This window comes from Lasiosphaeria miniovina (assembly GCF_030549165.1).
Source record: "Lasiosphaeria miniovina strain SMH2392-1A chromosome Unknown B0T26scaffold_8, whole genome shotgun sequence".
Classification (NCBI taxonomy): Eukaryota; Fungi; Ascomycota; class Sordariomycetes; order Sordariales; family Lasiosphaeriaceae; genus Lasiosphaeria; species Lasiosphaeria miniovina.
Genome location: NW_026848227.1, coordinates 1,383,778 through 1,409,820, shown reverse-complemented (window position 1 = coordinate 1,409,820; position 26,043 = coordinate 1,383,778). Strand labels below are relative to the sequence as shown.

The following is a 26,043-nucleotide window of genomic DNA, read 5'->3' as shown; positions in this document are numbered from 1 at the left end:
CTGTCGACAGTTGTTCGTAGCTGTGTGCGGATGTATGGAATATTGTACAGGTGTGTATTGTTGTATAGGGTGGCCAACTGGTCAGTCAGACAGGTCTTTGTGAAATCGTCGATCTATACGGGCTTTCTCAGCACGCAGAGCAGCCAGGCCTACATACTCGCGGCCAGATTGAGGGCATTCTGAACCGTCGGAAGGTTCTGAGTCCGTAATGTATTTAGCTGTCGTGCTCCCTTTGTATGTCATCTTCAGTCTTGCCATTCACAAGAGCCACCAGTCTGCCATCTAATCACAAGATCGAGCTATCATTCACATCAATATCGACCAATTACATGGGCCACCATTGCTCACTTTTTCTTTTTCTTTGTCCAACCACAAAAATCGGACCACCAGTACCCACATTTTCTTCCTCTAATCACAAAAATCGCACCACCAGTACCTACCCACATTTTCTTCCTCCAATCGCAAAAATCGCACCACCAGTACTCCACTTTTTCTACTTTTTCTAATCAGCCGTTTTACCTCTTTCAAAAAGTTCAAACATCGTTAACATTGACGTTGCCGATGCGGCTGACGTATATCTTGTCTAAGCTGTCCTTTGTATGCGAGCCGGGTTGCCCGTAGCTCTAACCGCCATTGAGCTTCTGAAAGAGCTCAACGTAGCCGTTGTAATCGGTAGGCAGAATGATCTGCCTTGCAAGCTGCTTGCGTGACGCTATACTCAAACCCTTATGCAGCAATACAATCTTGATCTTGTCCTCCCACTTGTTGTCTTTCGCTCTGTAGAGGTTGCCTTCAAACCAAACAAGGTAAGCTGTGAGGCTCTCATTGTCATGTTGCTTGCAGCTCCGAAGACAATCTTCAGCACGTTGGACCTTATTCGGGTCGTCATGAAGTAGCTTCAATTGATTGAGAAGGTCTTGAGGGTTGTACGCGCCGTCCTCATCGTCTTCAGCATGGGCCAGCTGAGGCATCACAAGGTTCTGACCTTCGGGTCCAAGCGACCGTAGACGTAGAAGAATTGAGCCTCTTTGTCGCCGAGGGCAGGGCCGTCGATACGGAGCTTGACTCAAATTGAAGGAAACTAGGTATCTTAGTCAGTTCCGGTGAACTTCTCAGTGTCAGGAAGCGAGGGCTTCGGCTGGGTAGCCGGTCGATTAGTCGCCGTCATCGCAGTCAATAGGGTGTTGAGCTGGTTCGTCAGGTTAGTAACCTGTTGATTGAGGTTCTGGATTGATGTATTGTGTTCGTTTAGAACAGCCTGTATTTGAGCGATTGCAGAGTCCATCTCGAGGGTAAGAAAGGAAGTCAGCTAGCTGTGAGGCAGGTAGATTAGTTGAAGGAGTCGGTTGGCTGCGACGAAGGTCCGAATGTTGATTTGAGAAAAGAGGTGGTAAAAGCCAACTACTGCTTTACCCGCGCCCGGGGTTCTACTCTCTGGGCACTGCTTTCGGCCACGGCAATTTGCAGTGCCTCACACACACCAAATCGCACTTCATAACGCTGTGTACTGGTTTGTGCCGCTGTACAGTTCCTTATGCAGTGTCTCGTGGTGCTGTGCTTCCACAGTACTATACAGTGCCATAACTACACCAATACAACCGCTACAGTGCCCTAGACTTCAGGGCCCTATAGCTGTAGTAACCAGCCATAATTTAATAGTCCAAACTTTACGCTAAAGTTCTCGTCGCTCTCGTTGGTAGTATCTCTTGACACTCAAATTCTTGGTAGAGCTAGAGGATATCGCTACCTATAATCGGATTTTGCTACGCCCATGTTCAGCTGCATGACGGCACCTTTGCTGCCAGGGGGCGTTGTCATGGTTGCTGCAATCTTTTGCTGAACCGGGCAGATAAAGATGCCCTGCTCAAGCTTTAGGAGAAGGCCCTCTAGGTAGATGAGTAGGTCGAACTCGTCGTAGCTTCCCAAATTCGCTGGTTCGCGCTGAAGCTTACGCTTACGATTAGGGTTACTAACAAAACTCGCAAGGCGCTTAGTACGCTGGAGGTAAACTAAGCTGAGGGCGTAGTTAACCAAGTAACGCTGCTATTCCCTCGAAAGGCTGCCCCAGTGCGCCCTCGCCAGCCGCTTGAGAGCGAACACAGGCAAGAGACAAGGATACATTCCCGCAGCGAGACAGAATTCTCGTGCTACGGAACTACCTGTTAACGCCTTGTCGATGGCGGCTGCAATCTTATTTACAAGCTCTTTCGGGGTTTAAGCGGTGGGACTGAGATCAACTCGTGATACCGTTCCTGCCGATACGGCGAAAGAGACGCCAATGCTTTCAGCGGTACCACGCAGCTCATGTATGGAAGCTCTCTGATAGTTTTTGAGGCCTTTTTCCACAGGCGCTCAGGGAGAGAAGATACGGGTCTCGCTTAGTCCTGCATTGCCTTCCACAGAGACTCTGAAGAATGCTGGGCTACACAGTGCGCCAGCTTGGGACGGCCGAAGCTGGGTGCTGGACACGAAAATAAAGAGCTTGTACTAATAAAGCGCTTGCTCAATCCAGAAGCTTATTGGGAAGAAGAAGCTGTATCTCTGATATTTTCATTTGGTCTTGTATTAGTATTAAATCCATTTGTCGTAAGATAGCTGCTATATTATTAAAGTCGTAGGGCCGCTTAGCTATTCTCGTAAGATCTCGAACAGACTATATAATACTGGCGATATCTGTATAGGATCTATAAGGCTCGCTAGTCGGGGTTCAAGTTCCCGAAGAATACAGCGTACCTCAGCCCTAGTTAGTCAGCTTATCTGAGCAATTGTGGTTAGGCAGTTAGGTATCGAGTATCGAAGCCCTATTTCGAAGAGATCTCAGGGGTAGAAGAGTTGTCCTAGAATTGAGGGCGTATCTTTATGAGTTCTGTAGCTGTATGAAATCATTTGAGTTTTTCCGTAGCTCGGCCTAGATGTATTACAAACCACTCGACTGTCAGGGTCGTCTGTCTGTAAGGGAGCACGGGCTCCACAGAATGCTGGGGTTGGTAATTATGAAGATAGAACAAAGGGCAAGCTCCTATCACACGGGTAATACAGTCAAATCGGAATGCCACTCAAAGTGTATGAGTGCAGTGAATGTGTATTGCTTGCTTGAAGAACCAAGCAAGAACTATCTGAGACCGTGGCTACGGTCGTCGTATATATCTATCTAAGGCGGACCAATCAGAGAGTTGGTCCTAGGTGATCAGTGAGCTCAGTGCGGTCAGTGTGCTCAGTGCGATCAGTTTCCTCACTGATCGCCCTGACCATGCTGATCATACTGACCGCCCCGTTATTGGCTGCACCTGAGCGAAGCGGGGAACTACCCCACTTCCTTGCGTCAGCCAATAGTGGGAGGCTCCGTGCAGCCTCCTGCGCGCCTGAACCAGGATCGTAACAAGATGCTATCTAACCAATTCTAAGTGCTATCTAACTGATCTTAGATGCTATCCAACCAATCGAGAATTGCTTGGTTTAGCTGCGCATCTTGAAGACTACGGATCCGGGGTAGTTCGTTATTCAGAGTAGTAGTGGTAGTGGTAATATTATCAAAATTTGGGAGAGGGTTATTCTGTGCTATGAATGTTGAATGTTCAGTGAGGTGTTTTGTGGTAGAGTAGAATTTTTGCTGTTGAGGAAGTCCGGGGGTCTAGGTTGAGGAAATCCAGAAGTTTAGGGGTCTAGAAGCTATGCTGACTCGTGGCTGAAAAGTGACATGCTCGACCCGTCAATGACGGTAGCCCCGATAGCGACACATATACTATTGTTGTAATCTATGTATTGCTGTTGAGAGACCGCTTGGCTATTCTCGTAAAATCTCGAACAGACTATATAATACTAGCGATATCTATATAGGATCTATAAGGCTCACTAGTTGGGTTTTGAAAGATCCATGCGCCATTCAGCTGGGTATTCAAGTTGTAAGGAAACCACCCTCGTAGCCACCATGGCCAACGCCACCACGGTGAAGAGTGATCGTCACCTAGATCACGGAATGCGGTAGCTATTTGTGAAAAGGTAGGTAACTTGATGATCGAGGGAGGAAGCTCAGGAGCACTGCCCTGCCGAGGACCTTATGTGGTCCTTTGGTGGGGCAGACGCGGTCTAACCGCGTCAGGCTAAGCCCCGCTTCCCTATGTACCTATGTACTTAAATTACACGTGCCGGTCATATGACCCTGTCTTGGCGCTCCCTCGCTCAATCAGGCATCACAGGGCCACTGAAGCGGTAAAACCGAGAAGGAAGCAAAAAAGTGTAAAAGGTAATGATTTTTCTAAGGCTAGGTGGGCGCGGCGATTTCCTTAAGGTAGGAAATCCCCAGACCCCGCTATGTCACGTGCTAGCGCCGAACGCTATTAGTGGGGCTCCCACCAGCGCTTCACGTAATGAAGCTATTTACACTTTTCGTGCATCAGCCACCCTCGCCACCATCGCCACTATTGCCACCGCTAACAGGGCCACGCACTATCGCCACTACTACCCTGGCTACGCAAGGATGACTCGTAACCCCTTTCACGTGTATATAGACCATGGCCTTTGCACACCTCTTTAGCTCAGGCTAGGTTGAGGTCTTACGCTAATACCAGTCATTGCTGGCCCTGCTTGTTGCTCCTATTGTGACCACCTTGATTAGGCGTACCTGCCTTCTCTTACAAAGTCGTTGACAAATCGCGTCTTCAATTTCTCTAACTCGGGATACTACAGATTGTGACGACGTGTGATATATTCCCGATTCTTTTTTCTGTAATTCCGGTGACGCCGCCATTCTAGACACTCTTCTCTACCGTGAGCCAGCCAACTTACAACTTTGGTCGCATTGCCCTTGAATGTCGCTCGGGTGATGGCAAGGTTGAAGGACAGCTCTGCTAGTAGGCAGACAGAGGTACTACGCTCTGGCATACTCAAAACCATCAGCACCTAAACGATCTTCTACTTGGCGCCTATCGCATATAGCAGAAAGGCCAAAAAGAATATGATTCGGTACTTATTCTTCTCCGTGGCAAGAGAGGTGTGCAGGTTACACCAAAATTCCCTAATAGACTCCAACAGTAGCCAGAGATTCTCAAGATTGACTTATAGGCTGACCTTTGTCGTTCCGTTGAAACTCCCACCTATCACCTAGCGGATAATATCTTATATTGAGCCCTACGGACGAAACAAAGAGCGCTAGACCCTAGCGTCAAGGTATTGCGCGACAAGGCTAGCGCGATTACATTCTTTTAAGGGTCCCAGGTATCGCCCATCTTTGCTATGATAGTAATGGTTGTACTAAGAGAGATTTTGCTAATTATCGTTGCAGCTCCCACGGCCGACTTCTGTCCCGAACTCAGATACGCGAAAGGCTGCGTTTCGGAGTCTAGCCCACTCCACAAGCAGCCCAGACAACTCACCCCAAAGTCTTAGAGCAACAGCTTCCTTAGTAATGTCAAAGAAGATTTCTCAAAAGGATTTGAAGTGGTTCTAGATCGCTTGGGCCATCTGCCAGAACGCATCGTATTGAGATAGTAATAGGAGGCTGCTATTCCACTACACGGTTTCTATGACTTGCAGGTAGTCTGGGTAGTAGGTTCTTTGTGGCGAGCGATTTGCTATTGATTGAAGATAGTTGGCGGATTTTGCGTCCAGATGCTGAAATGAACGTAGCGCTACAGAGCCCAAGAGTCTAAAGGCCTCCTCTATGCCGGTCCTACGGGTCAAGAGATCAGGGAGACAATGCGATGTTCAGGTATGCAGATAACAGATTAGGAGCTTGCTTAAAAGCGCACCACTACCTGAAAGGAGACCGAGGGTTGTATTTGCCTCAAGGATATGATGCTAAATACGATTCTTTGAACTCAGGTGCGCCAAAAGCTCCACGTGGTCACTAGCGATTCTTAAAGAGAACTCGCCCTGGGGAATCAGGACAGTCTTTAGCCGCGTCGACGAAGGTTCCGCTAGCCCGAGAACCAATTATCTAGCGGCGAATCGCCCGATTCTATCATTAGAAAGAACGGGAAGGTCTAGCGTCTATACAAGGTCGCGCTTCGACACTAACCCAAACGCACCCAACACCAACAAAGTCAACACTATAAAGCGGCGAGTTGCCCGATTCCATTATCGGAAAGGACGGGAACGTCCAGCGTCTATACAAGGTCGCCCTCCGACACCAACCTAAACGCGCCCGACACAAATAAAGTCAATTCTATGACGCTCAATACCTCGGCCGTAGTAGAGCACGTCGCTGTAGAGTACGTCGTCTTCGTCGTCGCTTCCCAGGGCTCCATACCCGCCGTAGAGCACGTCATCTTCGTCGTCGCTTCCCAGGGCTCTATACCCGCCGTAGAGCACGTCATCCTCATCGTTGCTTCTCAGGGCTCTACACCCGCCGTAGTAGAGCACGTCACCGTAGAGCACATTGAGCACGTCGCCGTAGAGCATGTCGCCGTAGAGCACGTCACCGTAGTAGTAGAGGCGAGAATAGTTAAATACTCCTCAGCGGCGTCGTCCTCGATGCTGCGGCGCTGCAGCATGAGGGTGATGGACTTGGAAGTAAAGGTGATATACTTAATATAAAGAAAGAGCACCCCAAACGCCCGGCCTGGCCTAGGCGCCACCAGCTGGCCCCAAACAGCTGGCCCGGCCCAGGCGCCACAAGCTAGCCCCAAACACCTAGCTCAGGGACCCGCCAGATTGAGCCACCCAACTATGTATATAAATAGTGGCCCTCGCCCACCTTCCTTTCCGAGGGCCAGGTTGAAGTCTTTTACCAATGCCAGTCATTGCTCGCCCTCTTGTTCCTTCCATCGTGACCACCTTAATCAGGCGTACCTGCCTTCTCTTACAACTGAGCACTCAGCTTAGCCATGCTTGGTCGCGCTCAGTGTGTCTTGGCGCCGGCCCCACTGAGCATTCCTTAATTGAATGCACCTGGGCAAGAAGGTGGGTCCAACCCCACTCCTTGCTGGCTAACCACGCAAGAGCCTGTGACGCATCCTGCACAGAGGGCCAGGATCGTAACAGCTTGTGAGAAAATCCAACTAGTCGTTGTGCGCATGCTGAGCTCGCTCGCTACGGGCCTGCGGCTAAGGCGCTTGGAGATATCGAATTTTCTCATTTCCAATATGCGGCTCAATAGCCGTGTTGATGTTGCTGGGAGGCTTTGTAGCCAAATTGACAGGGCTGTGCAGTTTGGCAAGTAAACTCCAAGCAGGTGGCTGATGCTCAGAGAGATCGATTTGAGGCGTAAAAAAGTTGGTTGAGAATAACAGACTCTAATTTGTCTGCGTTAAGAGATTCGCAAGACCATTATATACAACAACAGCTGATATTGCGCTTGAAGCTTCACGCTTCTTCTTCTCTTCCAGTGCCTTTCCTTTCTTGACCCAGTGATCTAGAGCTTGTTCCGGGTTACACCACCAGCAGTTGGTCTTTTCCTTTGGACTATGATATCCACACTACTTATACTCCCAGTCCTTGGCTATACTTCTATTACACTTATTGCAGAGCTTTCTCTGTCTCTTGCCGTTGCCTTTGTCTTCCTTTGCTTTGTTTCCAGTAGTGGTGGGGACTTTGGCGAACTTTGTCTATGTTTCTTCGCTTGTAGCGATCTCTTTTAATTCTTAGTTGAGCTTGTTCCAAGTTAGGGTCTTCTCTTTAAGGCCATTTAACCAAAATAAGTTACGGTCCAGGTAAGACTTCAACCTGGTATTACAAACCACTCGACTGTTAGGGTCGTCTGTCTGTAAGGGGCACGGGCTCTACAGAATGCTGGGGTTGGTAATTATGAAGATAGAACAAAGGGCAAGCTCCTATCGCGCGGGTAATACAGTCAAATCGGAATGCCACTCAAAGTGTATGAGTGCAGTGAATGTGTATTGCTTGCTTGAAGAACCAAGCAAGAACTATCTAAGACCGTGGCTACGGTCGTCGTATATATCTATCTAAGGCGGACCAATCAGAGTCCTTGGTGTCTGCGCTCCGTCCGCTCTGCTGGTCTTGGCAGCTAATCAGGCAGAGCGCTTCCTGGTTGGCCGCACCCACACGGGGTGGGGTCTGTCCGTCTCCACCACGTCACCCAATCACGGGGCGGAAGCAGGGCGCCTCATGCACCCTGAACCAGGATCGTAACACTCCACGGAATGCTGGGGTTGGTAATTATGAAGATAGAAGAAAGGGCAAGTGTTACGATCCTGGTTCAAAGGTGCAGAGGGCGCTGCCCGCCTTCTGTGGATTGGCTGGAACAGCATTTAAGGTGGGGGGCTCTCGCTTAAAGGTGCATCCAATGAGGGAGTGCTCAGTGGGGCCATTGCCGAGAGCCACTGAGCGCACTAAGCGGGGAGCTCAGTAGGCTCAGTGCCGGAGACCCACTGAGCGCACTGAGCGGGGAGCTCAGTAGGGATCAGTGCGTCTAGGAACTGAGCACGACTGAGCATGTGAGTCAGGAACTCTGATTGGTCCGCCTTAGATAGATATATACGACGACCATAGCCACGGTCCTAGATAGTTCTTGCTTGGTTCTTCAAGCAAGCAATACACATTCACTGCACTCATACACTTTGAGTGGCATTCCGATTTGACTGTATTACCCGCGCAATAGGAGCTTGCCCTTTGTTCTATCTTCATAATTACCAACCCCAGCATTCTGTGGAGCCCGTGCTCCCTTACAGACAGACGACCCTAACAGTCGAGTGGTTTGTAATAACAAGCTCCTATCGCACGGGTAATATAGTCAAATCGGAATCCCACTCAAAGTGTATGAGTGCAGCGAATGTGTATTGCTTGCTTGAAGAATCAAGCAAGAACTATCTAAGACCGTGGCTACGGTCGTCGTATATATCTATCTAGGGCGGGCCAATCAGGTCGTTGCTCCGTTGCTCCCTGGCAGAGCTACGGAGTGTTGCTCCGTTGCTCCCTGGCGGAGCTACAGAGCAACCCCGTAGAGCCAACCAAACCGTTGCTCCGTACCCCACCGTACAGAGCAAATGCGGGTCCCTGCCCCGCATGCCTGTCTCGTCATCTCTATTGGCCGGCCCCACTTTCAGAGCTATAACTAACCCAGAATGGGCGTGGTTCATCACACCTGGCCTGAGCTAAAGAGGTGTGCGAAGGCCAGGTCTATATACACGTGAAGGGGGTTACGAGTCATCCTTGCGTAGCCAGGGTAGTAGTGGCGATAGTGCGTGGCCCTGTTAGCGGTGGCGATAGTGGCGATGGTGGCGAGGGTGGCCCTGGTGGCGGTGGCCATGGTGGCTACGAGGGTGGTTTCCTTACATGGTTCTTCGAATTGACCACTGTTAGAATAGCTGTTGTACAAGCCTGAGCCAGGGTTTCCAAGCTTCTGAAGTAACTTGACGAAGTCATCGTAGTTCTCGGGGACAATGACCTGGGTATCAAGCCGGGTACGTGTGACCTTGTTGAGTCCCTTGCGTAGAGAGATCTTGGTGTTATTAGGCCACGTATTGGCTTTGGCCTTATATATCAAGAGTTCGAAGCGTATGAAGAATGGTGCAATGTCTTCATTGTCTTGTCGGCAGCTGTGGAACTCGTCCTCTGCGTTCTGGACTTCATTGGGATCGTCATGGAGTCGCTTGAGCTGATCGATCAAGGTATGGGGATCGTAGTCGTCGTTGTCTTCAGCTTCGGTAAGCTAAGGCATTACGAGAGCCTGGAACTTAGTGTCAAGAAGACCGTAGACGTAAAAGAATTGAGCCTTATTGTTGCCAATTGCTGCTCCATCGATACGAAGCTTCGCTTTGAGTAACGAGAACCAAGTATCCCAGTCAGTATCAGAACCAGAGAACTTTTCGATGTCAGGGATACTAGGCTTCGGGCAACCGTTCCGGCTCGATGGGATCTCGGTGAGCATCGTGATGTTGGTCTCCAGAGTCGTCAGTCTGGTTGAGAGTTTCTTGAGGGTCGCGCTGTGACTGTTTCGGCTCCACAGAATCTCGGTGAGCATCGTGATGTTGGTCTCCAGAGTCGTCAGTCTAGTCGAGAGGTCCTCGAGGGTCGTGCTCTGACCGTTCCGGCTTATAGGATCTCGGTGAGCATCGTGATGTTGGTATCCAGAGTCGTCAGTCTGGTCGTGAGGTTCTCGAGGGTCGCGTTTTGACCGCTGACAATGTGTTGCGGTTGAGCGATCTGGTCAACCGTGTCACCGGCCATAGTGAGGATCAGGGTGATCAGCTGGGTTTAATAAGGGTTCGGCGGTCCGCTGCCTGGCCTTGGATTCTACTCTCTAGGTCGAAGGTGGGGGTGGAAAAAAGCGACGAATTCCGCTACGCGCGACCGTGGTTGTATGAACCACAAAGAAAACGCGGGTTCTTTCGGTCAATTGAAGAAGGAGAAGAATGACATCCAGGCTTCGGTAAGGTAGGCCGTAGAAACAATCTTTAGATTATTACGGCTCGGTCAACTCAAGGAGACAGGGCTGTAGTAATCAATGCCGAATTTGTAGAATCTAAAGATGAAGAAGGAAGCTATGACAGAGACCGCGCAGGGCGCGGGGAAATTGGTGATTGTGGGCCACGTGCCAAGTCATGCACGGGCCATACTCTAAATAGGATACGACAAATCAGGGCGCAGGCGCCTGTCTAGGCCATGCCGTGACAGGAAGCCAGTCGCCTTCCTACAGTGAGTAAGCGGCCTGCTGGTAATTCTCTACCTCAATACTCCTGACCTACCGGCACAGATCATAGCAAAAGACTGCATGCTCGCCTCCATCACCTACGACGTCATGCACCGCAGGCTCCTCCATGCCAACCGCGTGGTTGTCAGTATGCAACAAGGCGGGTATACAGATCACAGGCGTATATGACAAAGCCTTCCTGTCACGGCGCGCAACGGCCGTAGCACACTATAACCCACTACAGGTTGCAAGTCGACGACTTGCAATTCTGGCATCCTTTTGGGGGTTCTAGCGCAGCGGTAGTGGGTGCTGTGAGCTGGCGCCGTCCCACTTCCCCTCCTATATGCTCGAGAAAGATACCGACCTTTTTGTAAAGGAAGCCGAAGTGGTGTGTAATACCCCGCTAGAATTTGTGAGGGCCGACTTAATTAAATACCGCAAACCTAGCTACCGACAAATTCTACGCTTCAAAATTCAAGATCTGGGCAACGAAAAAGGCATCGAGATGTACAAAACTTCGCCTAATACGCCCTAGATGAACGGAGCGTGCGAGAGGGTAGGCAGAGAGATCATGACGAAGGGTATGGTATTAATGTTACGATCCTGGTTCAGGCTCGCAGGAGGCTGCACGGAGCCTCCTGCTATTGGCTGGCGCAAGGAAGCGGGGTAGTTCCCCGCTTCACGGGAGTGCAGCCAATAGCGTGGCGGTCAGCGCGATCGTATTACAAACCACTCGACTGTCAGGGTCGTCTGTCTGTAAGGGAGCACGGGCTCCACAGAATGCTGGGGTTGGTAATTATGAAGATAGAACAAAGGGCAAGCTCCTATCGCACGGGTAATACAGTCAAATCGGAATGCCACTCAAAGTGTATGAGTGCAGTGAATGTGTATTGCTTGCTTGAAGAACCAAGCAAGAACTATCTGAGACCGTGGCTACGGTCGTCGTATATATCTATCTAAGGCGGACCAATCAGAGAGTTGGTCCTAGGTGATCAGTGAGCTCAGTGCGGTCAGTGTGCTCAGTGCGATCAGTTTCCTCACTGATCGCCCTGACCATGCTGATCATACTGACCGCCCCGTTATTGGCTGCACTTGAGCGAAGCGGGGAACTACCCCACTTCCTTGCGTCAGCCAATAGTGGGAGGCTCCGTGCAGCCTCCTGCGCGCCTGAACCAGGATCGTAACAGATCAGTATGATCAGGGCGATCAGTGGGAACTGATCGCACTGAGCACACTGACCGCACTGATCACCTAGGACCAACGCTCTGATTGGTCCGCCTTAGATAGATATATACGACGACCGTAGCCACGGTCCTAGATAGTTCTTGCTTGGTTCTTCAAGCAAGCAATACACATTCACTGCACTCATACACTTTGAGTGGCATTCCGATTTGACTGTATTACCCGCGTGATAGGAGCTTGCCCTTTGTTCTATCTTCATAATTACCAACCCCAGCATTCTGTGGAGCCCGTGCTCCCTTACAGACAGACGACCCTAACAGTCGAGTGGTTTGTAATAATTAATCATCGAATACGGCATTCAAGAAAGGCTCTGGTGCTTTATGATGGACTCAGTTGTCAAGATTCTCAACCTACTACTGACCAGCCGCAACAAAGGCTACTACTAACAAGCTGCCACAAAGGCCACCAAAGCTCTCACCAAGTCGTTGCGGAGGCTCCGAACATGGCGTCAAGCCTTCATAAACCCTTTGTCAACTACCTTCGCTCCTACTACTACGCTGCGTACCTCTATAAGAGGACCCAAACGCGCATCGTATCTAACTATTCACTTCTTAGGCCACATTTGGCTAGCTTATCGGCTACGGCGACCTTCACAAGAATCTACTGCATCTATGACCCAGCGAACAAGAAGATCATCAGGGCCTCGGCAGTCAGGTTCAACGAAGAAGACACACCTTCTACTTCTGAAGGCGAGGCGGCTGAGTTTGAGGTCGTATTTGAAGAAGCAACGGTTATAGAGATTGAACAAGCAGCCGAAACCACAAGTATTGACCTTTCTAATAGTCATAACCACCACAGGCCCTACAGAGCCTTACGCCCCGGCACACCACGCCAAACACACACACGTTGAAGACTCTGAATCACGTCACGGCGCGGCGACCCTGCCCTCTCCGCAAGGTACGCCAGAGCCTCTCGACACGCGCACCCCGCTTGAGCATATCGGCACCGTGCCTCTCGACACGCGTACCCTGCTTGAGCACATTGGCACCGTGCCTCTCGTGCCTACACGCTCGCTACAAATGCCTATAACGTCACCACCCATGCTGAGAATGCCTGCACAAACCGTCACAACTGAGTACGCCTTAGCACCTGCCCCGCCACCTGCCCTCGCTCCGACAGGTGATTCTATTTATATACGCTTTGCTAAAGAGGAGGACGATTTCTTCTTTTATACCAAAGACATCATCAACATACAGAAAGAAGCCCCGATTTCTGCCTCACACTCGGTAGCCTTACGGACAACACAGTCGCTGGCTCGCCTATTTACTAGAAGACGAAGAAACAGACCTACGTGGCTCACAGCATAATAGAGGCTGAGTTCACGAACCTTAGACCCACTTCACAAACGGCTCAATGGGTCTATCAGCTGCTCAAGGACTACGGCGCTGAACAACCACTTCTAACCATATTGTTTACCGACAGCATAAACGCTTAGATCAATGTCATGAACCTCCTCAATATAGCTAGGACTCGCTGTATTGACATACGCTACAAATGGGTCATCAACAGGGTGAAGAAAGGCCTGATAAAGGTTGTACAAATCTCCGGCGACAAAATGGCAGCAGATGGCCTCACAAAGCCCATCTACACCGAGAAACACACAATTTGTCAAAATGCTCAGAATGGAGGCAAAGAAAGTGCCCTGGTTAGTCAACAACTAACAGGGCACTGGAGAGCCAGAAAACGTTCAAATAGCCTACCAAGGCCTAAGAATGTGTTTCTGTATAGAAAGCCCTCAGCGAGGACTGATACACGAAGTGGGCCTGGCAACGGAATAACCCACTTCCAGAAGGAGGAAAACACCGCGAAGAAGGCGATTTTGGGCTTTTAGGCTAACTAGTGCATCTATGGGTTCCACTTATCCAGACCATCACCATCTAATACATATTCTGCGGTAGCTCAGATAGGGAGTCTTCCTCTAAGTAATGCAGTTATCCGTTTCTTACTAAAAGTAAACAACACAATACGGATCGGCTGGTATGTCCCAGAGTCTCCAAGTAGGAGTATGTGACAGCGGTCAATAACTAGAAGGAAAAGAATCGCTAATACAGCTATACCATTGTCTAAAGGATTCTAAGATAAAGAAGAAAGAAAGAAAAATCTACAAAGGAATTATTCGCGTGCAGGCTTTTTGTGGGAGCGGGGCAGCACATGGGCCCACACCGCTTTTTAGGTTCCAAGACCTACATTGCCAATTAGGGCTAGTGCGGGGTCAGCTGCACGGAGGGTCTACAGTGGTGGCCGTGACAGAGTAGGAGCTGCGTTGAGGGGTTCATGACGTTGATTCTGGCCCTCGTGCTGTTAGTAAACAACACATGGGGAGCGGCTGGTGTGCCCGTCTCTGAGCAGGAGTGCGGGCTGCGTTGAGGATTCGTGACGTTGATTCTGGCGTTCGCACTGTCAGTAAACAACACATAGAGAGCGGCTGGTATGCTCCAAAGTCCCCAGCAGCTGGTGTGCCCCAAAGTCCCCGAGCAAGAGTGCGGGTTACGTTGAGGGGTTCATGACGTTGATTCTGGCGTTCGTGCTGTCAGTAAACAACACAATAGGGAGCGGCTGGTATCCCAAAGTCTCTGTGAGGGCCTGGTCCTCTAGGCCTCCCAGACGCTCTGACTAATCAGACGCCAGCCGGGTGGATTCACCCGACTAGCCAGAGAGATCCGCCTAACTGACCAATGGAAGCTCGGCCAGAGCCCCACCTTGAGACGCCCTGGAAGAATCTCACGAGGGGAGGCTTTTGAGCTTCTTTTCCCTTTTCCTTTTAGTTTAGAATCTTCGTCTATAGCGCCCAATAGAGGAGTTCCGCCCTCATTCCAAGCCGGCTGTGACAGTCTCCAACACCCTAACCTTTTCGGGCTCGCCAACTCACGGGCATGGTGCCCGTGGGGCTTAGCAGTATATTTGACTCGCTGTAAAATTAGGGAATTTTTCAAATGTATTGCCCGTAGCCTACTTTTGGCCCCATATGCTGTATTGGGTCTAGCTTGCGCCCCTTTGGCTCACCGCTTCCGCCGTATCTGTGCCTGTGCCAGCCTCTGACTTGTAGCATTCGAGCCGCTTTTTGGCTGCAAACCAGTTAGAATGGCCATACGACAAGACGCATTCGACGATATACTGGTTGTGACGGCTTGCCTTACGCAGTAGGGATGTCAATGGTTGAAGGCAGTAACGAATGTGGATTTAAAGCTAAGGAAGAGAAAGGAATCTATCGCCGGGTCCGCGCAGGGCGCGGAGAAATAGGTAGTGGTGCTCAGTGCGCACAGGCTACACCCTAAGCACAATGCAGCCAATAGAATCAATCCTGTCACATGAGCCCTGTGGCGGCCGTGACACTGGTCTACGATTTGACCAATCTGGTTGAGGCTGCCATTACTACGCCCCAGGCAGCCAACAACGACCCTGATGATCTAGATTATCGGGACCCTCGCCTTGCAGCCTGGATCGCTAGCAACGATGCTTTCTCGCCGCTTGAAGATATGCTAGAGGGTCCAGGCGGCCTGGAACCGCTTTCGACGGTCCTAAGCGACCGGGAATAGCCTTCAACTCTCAGTATTGCTCCCCCGGCTCAGTTACCGCAAGAAGAATCATCGAAATCGAAGCGAAAGCGTTCTTCAACTATGAGAGGAAATCTTGGAGCTTTGTCAAGAGAATTGGCCAAATGAGAGGTGGTTAGAGGAAAAGATCAGCTAGAAATGGAATACTGAGCGCCGCCGTTTTTATGCTCAGAAATAGTTGCTTGAGGGTTATTTGGGCGTTACCTTTAACTACGAGACTAGGTTTCCTAACTGCGATGAAAGCACTTAGGAACGCTTCTTTGTTACGATCCTGGTCTAAGTCTGCAGGAGGCGCTGGAAGCCAATTGCTAATTGGGCAGTACAGGCAGGCGGGCCGGGCCTCGCAGGGGTTCGGTGCAGCCAATCAGGTAGTGCTCTGCCCGATTAGCTGCCAAGACCAACAGAGCGGACAGAGCGGGCGCTCTGCGGGACCTCCGTGCTCTGTGAGCAGAGCACCCAGGGCGCACAGAGCGCAAAGAGAGAACTCTGATTAGTTACATGAATTAGATAAATACGATGACCGTAGCCACGGTCTTAGATAGTTCTTGCTTGGTTCTTCAAGCAAGCAATACACATTCACTGCACTCATACACTTCGAGTAGCATTCCGATTTAACTGTATTACCCGTGCGATAGGAGCTTGCCCTTTTCTCTATCTTCATAATTACCAACCCCAGCATTCTGTAAAGCCCGTGCTCCCTTACAGACAGACGACCCTAACAGTTGAGTAGTTTGTAATATTCCTCTCTCGCAATATCAGTTTCAGGTCTTACTAGTAGCTGAAGACTATTCCTTTAGGTGACGTGGATATATATCAAGCAGTCTTTTGGCGGAAAAAAGCAACTGGTACGAATATGGTCGAGGCAGTTGAATCCCATTACTAAGATGTGAGAGAAGGCAGGTACGCCGGATCAAGGTGGTCACAATGCAGGTAAGAAGGTGGGCGAGCAATGAGTACTATTGGTGTTAGACTTCAACCTGGCCCTCGCAAAGGAAGGTGGGCGAGGGCCACTGTTTATATACGTGCTCAGGGGCTTAGGCCCAAGGCGTCATGGCGTGGCGTAGTGGCTTGTGCCAACTGGCAGTGTTCCGGCCAGTTGGTAACAGGTGGTGAGCGCGCACCCTATGCGCGCGGCTGGTGTTTGGAGTTTCCTTTCTTTACATAAGACAACTCTTAATACTAGGAAAACGACGACGAGGATTTGGAGCGCGATAACCTAGAGGACCTTGACGAAGAATCTGTAGACAAGAGCGTTATAGATATTACACCTGTTCTACGCTAGTTGGCTGCTAGGTAATAGCATCGTCGAGATACCGATCTTGAAATTACGCCTACGCGTAGCGTCCCCCCCTCATTCCAGTTGGAACGAAAACACCAGGCATACCTAGCACTGTATCTATTGAAGTACGTATAGACGTAGCTGTCGACACATTCAGTGATGCTCTTTATGAGGCGTTTGGATCGATATCGCAGGTGCCGGGCACCAAGGAATTCGCCGTAGCGGTTGAGAATATATAGAAGCTCTTTAGCGATAAACTTAGTACTGGGGAACTCGGGAATTGCTTTAAGAACCTTCAGAAAGACGCCTTGAACGCGGTTTTGTGGAATAAGAAAGCAAAAATCAGAGCCGGTAGCGAGCGAGCAAGTCTTGGCAGCAAGTTGTGTGCAGCGAGTGGTAGCGAGTGGTTTGGTATTGTGAAGGTCGTGATGCCGTGCCGCCTCGGCCACTGCTTTGTGTGCGTCGGCTTCTTATTGCCCGGCTTCCTGTTGCCCGACTTCTTGTGGTTCCTGTTGCCTTCCTATACCCCGGCTTCCTCTTCGCCGGCTTCCTCTACCCCGACTTCCTGTGCCCAGGCTACCCCGAGCTGCATTGAGGTTGTTGATAGTACGGCGAAGAGGTCCCGTAGGTTGGCTGAGCTCATCAACGTCGTCATCAACGTCGTCATCATCGTCGTCGTCGTCGATGTGGTCGTCATCGTCAAGGAAGACTCCCTCCCACTGAGATATGCTAGCAAATTGAATAAGTCCGGACTGCCCGCCCGGTTGCCCGGCTGGCTATGTGGCTCTCGGCTGTGTAGTCAGGACTCTCGGTGCGTTCGGTTCGGCGGCGAAGACATTCGAGTTGCGTGGCCTGCCGCAAAGGTTTCGACTCTATCAAACTCTTAGTACTGTAAGTAATTGTCTTCGTTAAGTAACGACCTATCTTCGTACCAATATGGATGGAAATCGGTCTTTTGAAGCTTCAGATTACCGGCCTGGTAACGCTGAAGGAGCTCATGAGCGCAAGGAATGCTATACTGTGCCCGGAACGGACCGGTGCAGGGCTTCAGGGGCTGGGCGCGGTCCCCGAGAGCAGATTCCATCTTTGTGTGTTGCTTTACAATGTCACGACCAGGGCAAGGCATTGAGGTGAACTCAGTCCATTGGGTGCTATCGACGAAGATTCTAAACTGAGGAGGGAAAGAAGGAAAAGTCCGACAACGCGTCGCGTGCTCGCGAATAAGTTTGCATCTATCAGCGGGGTAGGTGGGGCCTCGAGGAGGCTTCTGATAGGCCCGTGGGTTCTGGGCGGCTCTGGCTGCTTCAGGGCCAGTTTGGTGGACGGGTCCTCACATACAACACGATTGAGGGCATCATAAGATATATTATAGGAAGCATTACAAAGCCACTGCTGAGCTAGGTTGTCGAAGCGAATGCGCTCTTTTTGCTTCGCAGTCAGCTTCTCGTAGGCTTCTTTTACACCCTCCACCATATCGAGTGACTGTTGTACGGTTTAGAAGGTGTTGCTGTTGTCGGTGATAACAGAAGACTTGAGAAGCTTGTTGACTGGTTCAGCTAGTGATGTGGTACGTTGACTGAACCTGAGGACGTTATTGGTATAGTAAGTCGCTCACTACTGAACAAGTGGCATTTAGGTTCGTTCGAGATACCCAAGTATGGCTTTTTAGGCGGAAAAAGAAAAAGCCTGCGAGGCGTGCAGGCGTTGGTTTTGTGGTGTTAGGTGTTACGGCCACCACTGTAGACCCCTCCATGTAGCTGCCCCCGCACTAGCCCCAATCAGGAATAGGGCTGCAAGTGGGGCTTGCAGCCTCATTACATAGTTGCGGCACCACGGACCATAGTTCGGCCGTACCGTAACACCGGCGATGCCCCTTAGGCATCCTAGACTCGTCTACCTGGCCGTTCACCGCCACCTGAAGCGGCGACGGAGACGACTATGCTGACTTGTCTGACATGATTGTTACGATCCTGGTTCAGGCTCGCAGGAGGCTGCACGGAGCCTCCCGTTATTGGCTGGCGTCAGGAAGTGGGGTAGTTCCCCGCTTCCCTCGAGTGCAGGCAATAACGAGGCGGTCAGTACGATCAGTATGGTCAGGGCGATCAGTGAGAGAACTGACCGCACTGAGCACACTGACCGCACTGATCACCCAGGACCAACGCTCTGATTGGTCCGCCTTAGATAGATATATACGACGACCGTAGCCACGGTCTTAGATAGTTCTTGCTTGGTTCTTCAAGCAAGCAATACACATTTGCTGCACTCATACATTTTGAGTGACATTCCGATTTGACTGTATTACCCGTGCGATAGGAGCTTGCCCTTTGTTCTATCTTCATAACTACCAACCCCAGCATTCTGTGGAGCCCGTGCTCCCTTACAGACAGACGACTCTAACAGTCGAGTGGTTTGTAATAATGATGGAGGACTCGTGGGAAGGCGGCAGCCGAACAAGGACGTCTGCAGCCCACGACACACACGCGCTCACGCGCGCACACAGAAGAGTTAATTGACGGGGGTTCAAGGTTTGGTGGAGAGCGAGATCAACGAAGGAGATGCCGAAGTGGGAGCGCCGGGGGCTATTGTGTAGATATGGACGTCAACTAAGAGGGAGAGAGGGGTGGGTTGAGTTGCCCTGGTGGGACCAGGAAGGGGGTGGGCGGCTCTGTCCAGGGAGGGACTAACTATCCGCGCAGGCCGTATCTAACAGCCTAGGTACATCATAGGGATCGCTGAGAAATGCAGGCGGTATCGAGTTGATGAGGCGCTTGTGGGCCGGCTTCTAGACGCCAGTATTTGCGAGGACCAAAGCAAGGTGGCAGCAGGAGCAAGAGGAGAGGATTATCAGAGACCAGAGATAAAAAGCACGTTTCCGGCAAGGTTGCCCTGGGGGCTTTCTCGGTGAAATTCTGGCGTAGCCCCAAATGCGGCGGTAGATCTTCAATATTGATTTCCTGTCCATCACCAAGTCTTCTTATACGGTAGACAACCTGCTCTTCTTCCTCGTTATCTTCTTCCTCGCTGTCTTCTTCCCCGCCGTCTTTTTCTTCTTCCTTGTCTTCCTCTTGTTGTTGCGCTCCTGGATCTCGAGCTTGAGCCTGAGCCCGGGCAACCTGCTTTGTAGCGACCTTGTTCCATTTCTTCTTGAAGCTCAGGACTACATTCTTGTTGATGTAGAAAATGCAGAGTTGTGGCTAAGCGTCAGGGTAACACGCGCAATTGCAGACCTCATCGCCTTCAAAGTCGGTAATTGTAACTATAGAGCGTCGAGCGCCGATTTCTTCGCGATGCTCGTTGACCTTATCCATTAGGCAGTTGAAGCCTTCCTCACGTTCGTTATCAATCAAGCCAAACGCACAACTGACTGATTTACCCACCTTTTGTACGGGATCTCGGCCGGCAAGGCACCAATATTGATTTCCTGTTCATCACGAAGTCTTGTACGGTAGATAACCTGCTCTTCTTCCTCGCTGTCTTCTTCCTCGCTATCTTCTTCCTCGCTATCTTCTTCCTCGTTATCTTCTTCTTCTTCTTTGTCTTCCTCTTGTTGCGCGCCCGGGTCCCGAGCCTAAGCCTAAGCCCGGGCAACCTACTTTATAGCGGCCTTGTTCCATTTCTTCTTAAAGCTCAGGGCTGTCACGGCCGGCTTAGAATGAAGGCGGAACTCCTCTATTGGGCGCTATAGACGAAGATTCTAAACTAAAGGGAAAAGGGAAAAGAAGCTCAAAAGCCTCCCCTCGCGAGATTCTTCCAGGACGTCTCAAGGTGGGGCTCTGGCTGGTCGGGTGGATCCACCCAACTGGCGTCTGATTAGTCAGAGCGTCTGGGAGGCCTGGAGGACCAGGCCCTCACAAGGGCCACATTCTTGTTGATGTGGAAAATTCAGAGGTGTAGGTAAGCTTTAGGGTAAACACGTGCAATTGCAGACCTCATCGCCTTCTCAAAGTTGGTAATTGTGATTGTAGGGCGTTGAGCGCCGATTTCTTCGCGATGCTTGTTGACTTTGTCCATCAGCCAGTTAAAGCTTTCCTCACGTTCCTTATCGATGAAGCCAAACGCACAAATGACTCATTTACCTAGGTGGTTCTCGTGGGCGATTAGGAAGAGAGCCAGGCCCTTGTTGTTAGTACTATATATGCTATCGTATAACTGGACACAGGGGTAACGCTTCCACATCTCCTCACACTAAGGAGGAGACTAAAAAAGACCTCTCGGCTTGTCTTGTTCATCATTTGACCAGAGGACTTTATAATGGATGTGTTCATCGTCAAGCAACTTCTTCGTAGCCTAGAATGGCAAGCATCTCTTGAGGACAAGTCTGCGAATACGAGCGCGGTATTTTCGTAGGTGACTATAATCGAAATCCAAGTCCGGAAAAGCTCTTGTCAAGTCTTGGAAATCTCCCTATTAGAGATAGCTGGCCGGTCGATATACACAGCAACAAATGCCTTGTGCTTAGAGCCAAAGATGACTCTGTGCTTCAACTTTTTGAAGTCTCTCTCAGGCGGATGATTTGCATGGTTGGTATGCTCAGGAAGAAGCTCTAAGGTCCATTTCCGGTTATTGGAGATGAACGCTTTGGCTACGCCCTGCTAGGGGCAGTCCCGGTGGTTGGTGGTGGTGATGTTTTTCGTCGCCCTGGACTTATTCCTGGGCTTGTTGGGCCGAAGTCTTTGGCATAGTTGGAAGGTCGCAGCTTGCATGCACCGAACCGTGCAGAAGAGGCCCATTCGTTCAAATCAACGATTAGATCGTCGAGGGTATCATATTTGAAAGTGAAAAGCTCATGGTTCGCGGGCGGATTGAAAAGTGGTGGTGGCGCGGGCGGCGCAGGTGAATTCTAGGCGGGCGCATCCTCATCTTCATCACCGGGCGCATCGCTGGAATCGCTAGATCGCCGAAATCGCTAAAGTCTTCAAGATCGGGCATTTCTGAAGCTAAATTAGCATGGGCGCAATGAAAAAGAGTGCAAGAAATGAAGCCTTACTGATGCATCGATTGAAGTTGTTGGTAATGATTTTGGTGGTGGTTTGGTTGCATAGGAAGGTTGTAGTGGGATACTAAGGTTGCAGCGTAATTAGGTTGGGTTATGGTAAAAACTGGTAAATTACGTGGTGGCAGAATCTTAGATGTACCAATTTTACAGGGTTAGCGTTATGTGTGGAAGACTACAGTAGATGGGGACGATTTAACAGTATGCGGAGACGCCCCCCTTCTTCGATACGATATAGCAATCTACATTGGCTCGTCTCAGCCATTAACTGTAAGTGCTTTCTTTCTCGTTGCCCTGCCTTGCTGACATCCCGCAGCTGTCACGGCCTTCTCTTCAACGATACAGCATTGGCTCGTCTTAATTAGCCATCAACTACAGGTACGTCTCTTTTCTCCTTATACTGCCTTGCTGACATCCCGCAGCCGCTACGGCCTTCTCCTTTGACACAACCTAGCAATCTACATCGGCTCGTCTCAGCCATTAACTGCAGTCGTCACGGCCTTCTCCAACGATACAGCAATTGACATTATCTTGATCAGCTATCCCGCCAAACGCAGGTGCTTCTCTGTGTGTACTGCCGTCAGGCCTTGTTGACACGACACAGCAATCGGCATTAACTCGCAAGCCATCTCGCCAAACCGCCGTTGAGGCCTTGTCTTGACGCGACACAGTAATCGATATTGTCTGGGATCAGCCAAACCGCAGCCGTCACGGCCTTGTCTTGCTATCTGGCCTTGCTGACATGCCTCTAAACCGCAGCCGTTAGGCCTTGATCTTCTCGCGAAAAATGGCCATTTCTTATGGCTTTTCGCCAAAAGCGAGCACCCCAGCCATGCCAAGACAGTGTTTTCCGGGACGCTTTCCCGTATTTGGCAGCACTTTTTGCCTAAAAAATGAGAAGCCGCCCGCCACCCCTGAACCCCCCATGAAGCCAATGTACAGAGCTAATGCAAGCCGTGGTTAACTGCAATAAGCCAGAAAACTGGGCCGTGATGACCGAATACTGCCGTTTTTTTCAGTTTTGGCAAATAAAGTTCATGATATGCGAGTTAGCCATGATAAGCGAGTTGGCCACCTTAACGAGATTTGGTGGGGCACAAGCAAAAAGATGTTAGTAAATTGTTAGTGATCTTATCAATTTCTTATCGCATTTGGCTGCGCACGCTACCCGGTCTCGTTAAGGTGGCCAACTTGCTTATCATGGCTAACTCGCTTATCAAATACGTTACTCAAATCTCGCTTTTCGGGTGCCTCTTTTCGCAAAAAATGGCCAAAATTGGTGACAGCGCCCTGTTCCACGCCTGTAAAAAGTAACAAGAATGCGAGTGAGCGCGCGAGGACGTCGTGAAGCTAGCTGGTGATTTGTTTTGTGTAGACATTTGCTCCCAAATAGAATGACCTTCTAACCGACAAGCTTCCCATGGCGACTTTATTCATTCTGGCAGCTGGACTAGCTAGATAGGAGAGAATGGCCACGACAACGAACACACCATCCAGCGTTGAACAACGAAGGCGGTGAGTCTCCTTGGGCTTGGCAATCTACTCTATTTACGGCTAGTTGGACTAAACAGGGCCCCATGCAGTACATCTTGGCGTAAGCGCTTGCAACAGGGGTTGCAAAGTCACTTATTGCGAAAAACGGCGAAAACTAGTTCATTTTTCGCGACAAGATCAGGCCCTTAACAACAGCAATCGATATTGGCTCGTCTTAGCCATCAACTGTAGGTGCTTTCTTTCTCGTTGCACTGCTTTGCTGACGTGTCCTTTGAAACGAGAGCAATCTGGTTCGGTCTTGAATCAGCCATCTCGCTAAACAGGTGCGTCTCTTTTCTCGTTGTGCCTTGCTGATATCCCGCAGCCGTCACGGACAGCAATCCACATTGGCTCCCATCCACTATACGTGATTTCTTCTCGTCACTGCCTTCATCTGGTGCATCATAGCCGCGGGGACATGGGTCGCGACGACACGGCTCCACGTTTCAGCAAAGAACGCCAACCCAGTGTCAGCAAGAACGCCAGCCCACCAGTGTCCGTGGTGTCAGAACGCCAACCCACCCCCACCAGTATCGCCAACCCACCCCACCAGTATCAGCAAAGAGGCAGTGGGCAAAGAACGCCAGCCCATCGTGTCAGCAAAGAACGCCAACCCACAGTGTCAGCAAGGAACGCCAACCAATAGTGTTCTGACACTAACAGTGGCAGCAAAAACTCCAACCCACACCTACAGTATCAGGACCAGTTCAGCAAAGAGGCCGCCCCACCGTGTCAGCAAAGAACGCCAACCCACAGTGTTCTGACACTAACAGTGTCAGCAAAAACGCCAACCCATTGGCACGGGACTTCACTGACGAGAGCAACCACGGACGTCTTCATCTGGGCAGCGCGGAACGCCTGCAGGCCGGCCTCGGTCTGCCTAGTCTCGAATACGCGGTATTATATCGTTGAACTGAAGGTTATGCCGTTCTTATGCATCGTGGCCTTGGATGAGACCCAAAGGAATACCGCTCACTTCTTCAGGGTCGGCCAGAGTACGGTCTCGAGAACTGTTAAAGAATACCTGCCTCATTTTGTTGGGTTACATACAGCCTTTGTAGTCCAACCTGACCATGACTTCGTGGCTCCAGAGATTGAGCTTGACCCAACTGTACGGCATTATTCAGGCGCGATAGGAGTTATCGATGGCACGTCCATGCCTGGGTCCCTCTCAAGGACCAAGTCCGTTGTTGTACACGGATTACCCCCCTTTCTTTGCTTGCTTGCTTGTTTTGTTTTGATACCTAGCGGCACGGAGTTGATTAGCGCATAGGAATGTATGCGGCGGAAGATATGACAACTGCGTAGGATAGGGAAAGGAATGCTATGCGTCTATTCACTCGACAGCCGCGTGCTTGAGGTAAAGGGGGGATGGTGACGACGGGTAATGATGACAACCGGTAATGATAACGACTGGTAATGATGACGACCGGTGATGATGACCATGACCATGACCATGATGACAACGACAAAAGACCAACTCACAAGTAAACAAGACAGAAAGTGAAGGACTCACCAAATGCTCCTTCGATGGGTATGCTGCCAGATGCAAATATGAGATTTCTCTTTCAGGAAACCCACCCAGAGTCCCCAAACGCCGAGGAAAATGCCCCCTTTCCTACAACACCCTACTTGTTTGCATGCCTACAAGCACGCCTATACCAATCCCGCAACCTAGCCCGTGCGAATCACTAAGCCGTCAAGTCCGAGCAAGCAAACGAGGCTAACCCGAACAGAGAGCTCTCCTCTAAATTCAGAACAAAAAAGCACCCAACCCACGTTCAGCTCATCCTGTAAAAGGCGAAGTCCAGCGACATAGCTGTGATGAAATCGGATTAGATGGCGGTTTGATACGCACACGGGCTTGTTTTATTTCCAAGCATTGCTGTCTGAATCAATCGCGTCACAACTTGAACCGAGGGTTAAATTGCGGCGGGATCTCGAGGGTGGTTGATGATGGAGTGTGCGTGGGTGAGACCAAAGTCAGCCTTTCATAGGCCGAGTAGCTTGGGTCTTTCGCTGCTTGGGTGCTGGAGAGGGGCGGATGAAGGACAAGAGAGGCTGGAGGACAGTGGGGACTAGAGCTTAGACCCGTGAGAGGCCAAAAGTCACCGCCGCTTTTTACTGGCTGTCGGGCTTTGTTCAACCGTCGTCGGCGATCTGGCAGCTGCGAGCCAGCTCACGCACAGCCCATTTCCCTCTTGAACAGCGCGCCCGCCACTAGCCACTAGCAGTAGCAAGGATCCTCCCCCCGGTAACAGCCTCCCGTCTTCCTTACCCTTGCCTGCGTGAGCCTCTTTCTCTCACTTCGGCGCCACACCAGATTTCCAGCCGTGAGAGTCCCCGACTTCCACACTTTTGCCTTCGTGAGCCTCTTTCTCTCTCTTCGAGGCCACACCAGATTTCCAGCCGTGAGAGCAGCTCACCCTCCTGCACGCATGAATACAGGGTCAGCAATTGGACGAAAAACTTATTCTCGTCAGAAAGACAGCAAGCCGCGTTCCCGGATGAACTGCAATAAAATTGCGTAGGGCGCTTTGCTTTTTTTCAGAAGCTGGTTTCCACTGTTTTTTTTTCTGCGCCCCGCGGCCTCTGCGTTGGCATATTTACCTATCCGCCCGCCCGCCTGGCTAGCCTGCCTGCCTGGTAAGTCTCCAAGCTCTCGCCACGATCTCCAGCCATACGCTTTTGACGCCTCCTAACATTAATAGCATCTCCATCCCGCCCGCTGGCGATACGTCGCGACCGACGGTAACGTGATCGGGTGCACGTAATAGACGGTTATAAGAGAGCAGCAAATGCTCACTGGTGACGGGGCTATGGATTGGGGAGCTCCTCCGCGCGCGACGCCCGG

At 50.7% G+C, this 26,043-nt stretch overlaps 1 protein-coding gene across 1 annotated transcript; it reads left to right on the top strand.

The window, feature by feature from the left end:
- Positions 1 to 12,030: 12,030 nt before the first annotated feature.
- B0T26DRAFT_806922 (uncharacterized protein) lies at positions 12,031 to 13,711 on the top strand (the record flags this gene model as incomplete). Its single annotated transcript, XM_060447210.1, has 5 exons — positions 12,031 to 12,331; positions 12,401 to 12,594; positions 12,638 to 12,949; positions 13,294 to 13,475; positions 13,697 to 13,711. Exons 1-5 carry the CDS (start codon positions 12,273 to 12,275, stop codon positions 13,709 to 13,711), a joined length of 762 nt encoding a protein of 253 aa, XP_060290166.1. The 5' UTR covers positions 12,031 to 12,272.
- Between the last annotated feature and the right edge of the window lie 12,332 nt (positions 13,712 to 26,043).